Raw genomic sequence first — 3,788 nt, forward strand, 5'->3', positions numbered from 1 at the left:
AATATTTTAAAATGGTAGAAAATAATAAAAAATATTGTAAATAATGATGTGTAGATAGATAATTTTTCCAAATGATACTGGATGCATCACTAATACTAAAGTATGGACACCTAAGTTGTAATACACTTTAATGAACAAATTACGTACGATAATACTAGCAACTGTGGATAATAATATGATTAACTTGCATTTTTTTAATACAGAGACGTGAAGGGCTTCTACAGAATTGATCAAATTCTCTTATTATTTTATACCAGTATATGTATTCGCTCGTGTTTTCAAATATGTAACAAATAGAACCCTAATTTTAAATTACTAGTTATCCTAAAAGGCAGTTCGGTGCACTAAAACTTCCGCTATGCGCAGTGTTCGGAGAAGGACCTGACCACAAGAGTCTATTGTACGCAGCCTTACCTTGCATTTCTGCCGGAGGTTGTTTCCAAGGCTTGAACTCGTGATCTTCTGGTCACATGACAACAATTTTACCAGTTACTCCAAGGCTCCCCTTTTAAATTACTAGTTACCCTAATTTTGAATTATTTTTTTGAAAAGAAAGTTAATACAACAACTATAAATCACAATAATTAAAATTTTAAAATACAATAACACGTATTTTATTTATAGAAAGATTTTTTTCTCCGTACTATGAAAAATTAACGATAATTTTAATTACTTTAAAAAATAATAATTTATGAAAATAATTTAAACGAAATACAATTTCAATTTATGTAATTTAGATCTATTCCTTCAACACTAACTTGATTAATTCAATCGAAAAAATAAAAGAGTATAAACTAAAACATAATAACAAAACTAAATAAAAGTAAAAACTAATTTGTAAAAAATATTTTGGGGTTGGGATGGGAGTGGGCAATGGGGTGGAGTGGGAAGAAGGAGCAGGGCCCACAAACTAAATAAAATCTATTTGATAATTACTAAATTGTATAATTACTAAAGAAAAATTTACATAAATGTACTACATTAAGAAAATATCATTTATAGTAATAATATTTTTTTTACTGAATACTTATAATACAATTTTAATACATATTAGCGAGAATAATTTATAAAACTCATATAATACAAGTTTTATTCATGGATAATATATTTACCACATACTTTAATACACTTATAATACATTGTGTCAATTTCTTACCAAACAAGTATAATATATTTTAAAACACTTATAATACATTTATATTGCATGCATAATTCACTTTTAATGCATAGTAGATACATCATAATATTGTTATATATTGCTATAAATGATAATAAATAAAAAATATCACTAAAATCAATAATTATTTATTAAAAGATGTTTTTTCTAGTAATTTTTCATTACTAAATTATGTAATTATTAAGCTGATAATTACTATCTTTATAATTATATCAATTTTAATTACCCGATAGCTTTTCAAACATACCCTTAATTTTTTTTAAATTATTTTCTCAAACTCCGTTAAGTTAAAGTTGATTGTTTTTTTTAAATGGAGGAAAGCAGCTAATAGCAGCGGCCACTCATTTGTTTATTATTTCGTCTAATAGCCGCCGGTTAGTACACGTTGACTGGATAACACAGAAGACTATGAGAATGGTGCCTTTGTTTATTCAATATTTGATTTGTGACTAATTAAAATTCACCCCTCACAACCACTAATAGAAAAATTCAACAGCGTCTCCATCACCCTCCGTACCTATAAATACCTTTCACTTTACCACTTATTTCCCATCACCTTCAATTACTACAACACACAAAATGAGGCTTAGTGAATTCACAATATTTTCATTACTATTTTCTCTACTTTTGCTGACTGCCTCGGCTGAACAATGTGGTAAGCAGGCGGGAGGTGCGCGTTGTGCCTCGGGACTCTGTTGTAGCAACTTTGGCTGGTGTGGTAACACAAATGACTATTGTGGTCCTGGCAAATGTCAAAGCCAGTGTCCTTCTGGCCCTTCTCCGAAACCACCTACCCCTGGCCCCGGTCCTCCTGGTGGGGACATAGGCAGCGTCATCTCAAATTCCATGTTTGATCAGATGCTTAAGCATCGCAACGATAATGCCTGCCAAGGAAAGGGTAATTTCTATAGCTACAATGCCTTCATCAATGCTGCCAGGTCTTTTCGTGGCTTTGGCACTACTGGTGATACCACTGCTCGAAAAAGGGAAATTGCTGCTTTCTTTGCCCAAACCTCCCATGAAACTACTGGTACGTCGACTGATTCAACTTTTAAATTGAACCATTACTATTATGTATATGGATCTGAAAATACATAATATTTGTTGAAGTTTTAGTAATAATAATTGATTATATAGGAGGATGGCCTACAGCACCAGATGGACCATACGCATGGGGTTACTGTTTCCTTAGAGAACAAGGTAGCCCGGGTGATTACTGTACGCCAAGTAGTCAATGGCCTTGTGCTCCTGGAAGGAAATATTTCGGAAGAGGCCCCATCCAAATTTCACAGTAAGCTCCTATATATTCACTATCATTTAGCTAGACAAAAAGAAAAAAATTGTTTACATTATTACATATAAGTAAAATCCCAAATTCCATCTCGAGAGAATTCTAATCACACTGATGTTATGTCCTAATTTTTGACTGATTAACAGAGGAGAAATAAATCTATTTGTCTCACGTTGTAATGTGATAAGGTCTAATTACGCGTATTTTGACATTAATAAAAACAGCAACTACAACTATGGGCCATGTGGCAGAGCCATCGGAGTGGACCTTTTGAACAATCCTGATTTCGTAGCTACAGATTCAGTCATCTCATTCAAATCAGCCATCTGGTTCTGGATGACCCCTCAATCACCAAAGCCTTCTTGCCACGACGTCATCATCGGAAGATGGCAACCATCCGGTGCTGACCGAGCAGCCAATCGCCTCCCTGGATTCGGTGTCATCACAAATATCATCAATGGTGGCCTGGAATGTGGTCATGGCAGTGACAGCAGGGTTCAGGATCGGATTGGGTTCTACAGGAGGTATTGCGGAATTCTTGGAGTTAGCCCAGGTGATAATCTTGATTGCGGCAACCAAAGGTCTTTTGGAAATGGACTCTTAGTCGATACTATGTAACGACTTCTTCATCTGTTTGTTGTATTCTCTTGCAACAATCCAGGGCCCAGATATAAATAAATCTACTTATGTAATTGTGTTGTATTCTGATGGTTCTACTCCTACAGTTGTGACAGGTAGCTGGTTTAATTCGAAACTTAGAAAAACGATTTGAGTTGTTATTTATTATCAATCAATGCTACTGAATAGAATTATCTAAAATCATCTTCCAAGTAACCCGATTATATAAATATCGTTTACAACTTAGCACACACCTCTCCTCCTCCTCCTCCTCTTTCTCTTTCTCCTCTCGTCTTTGTTTGTTTTTAAATGGTGTTTATGTGAATACGTAAAGAACTTTTGGATTGAAATTGGTGAAGGTGTATTGGATGATTTAGATGCGATGTCTTGTTGTTTTAGCTTGTATACGCAGTTGTATCTCTTTTGATTTACAAGTGATTCTACAGCAGTGACATTTTTCAGCTCATTTTAGCTCTAAGTTTTACCTCCAGACTAATACAAATCAACTCCAATCTTCCACAAAATTTGTATATAACCTAGACTTGGGTGTTTCCAATTAAAGCCGACCACAACTAACAAAAAATACTAAGATTTTGATTTTGAATTGAAATTTCGAATGAGTCTTTAATGTGGCTCTTCAAAATTTTCTTCAATCATTCACCAAACCAGAGGATATTGACATTGAAGGTTCATTAATTAAAG

The 3,788-nt window shown here is 33.8% G+C and overlaps 1 protein-coding gene across 1 annotated transcript; it reads left to right on the forward strand.

Annotated features, from left to right (window-relative positions):
• The first annotated feature begins 1,719 nt into the window (after positions 1 to 1,719).
• On the forward strand, positions 1,720 to 3,251 carry LOC129876005 (endochitinase 4). Its single transcript, XM_055951285.1, has 3 exons — positions 1,720 to 2,207; positions 2,315 to 2,468; positions 2,693 to 3,251. The coding sequence occupies exons 1-3, from the start codon at positions 1,757 to 1,759 to the stop codon at positions 3,084 to 3,086; spliced, it is 999 nt and encodes a 332-aa protein (XP_055807260.1). The 5' UTR covers positions 1,720 to 1,756; the 3' UTR covers positions 3,087 to 3,251.
• Positions 3,252 to 3,788: the final 537 nt, after the last annotated feature.

The sequence above is a fragment of the Solanum dulcamara genome, chromosome 12 (assembly GCF_947179165.1).
Source record: "Solanum dulcamara chromosome 12, daSolDulc1.2, whole genome shotgun sequence".
In the NCBI taxonomy this organism is placed as follows: Eukaryota; Viridiplantae; Streptophyta; class Magnoliopsida; order Solanales; family Solanaceae; genus Solanum; species Solanum dulcamara.

Coding starts and splice junctions, on each gene's coding strand:
- LOC129876005 (XM_055951285.1), top strand. CDS start 1,757: ATGAGGCTTAGTGAATTCACAATATTTTCATTACTATTTTCTCTACTT. Junction 2,208..2,314: donor AACCTCCCATGAAACTACTG/GTACGTCGACTG, acceptor TTGATTATATAG/GAGGATGGCCTACAGCACCA. Junction 2,469..2,692: donor GGCCCCATCCAAATTTCACA/GTAAGCTCCTAT, acceptor TAATAAAAACAG/CAACTACAACTATGGGCCAT.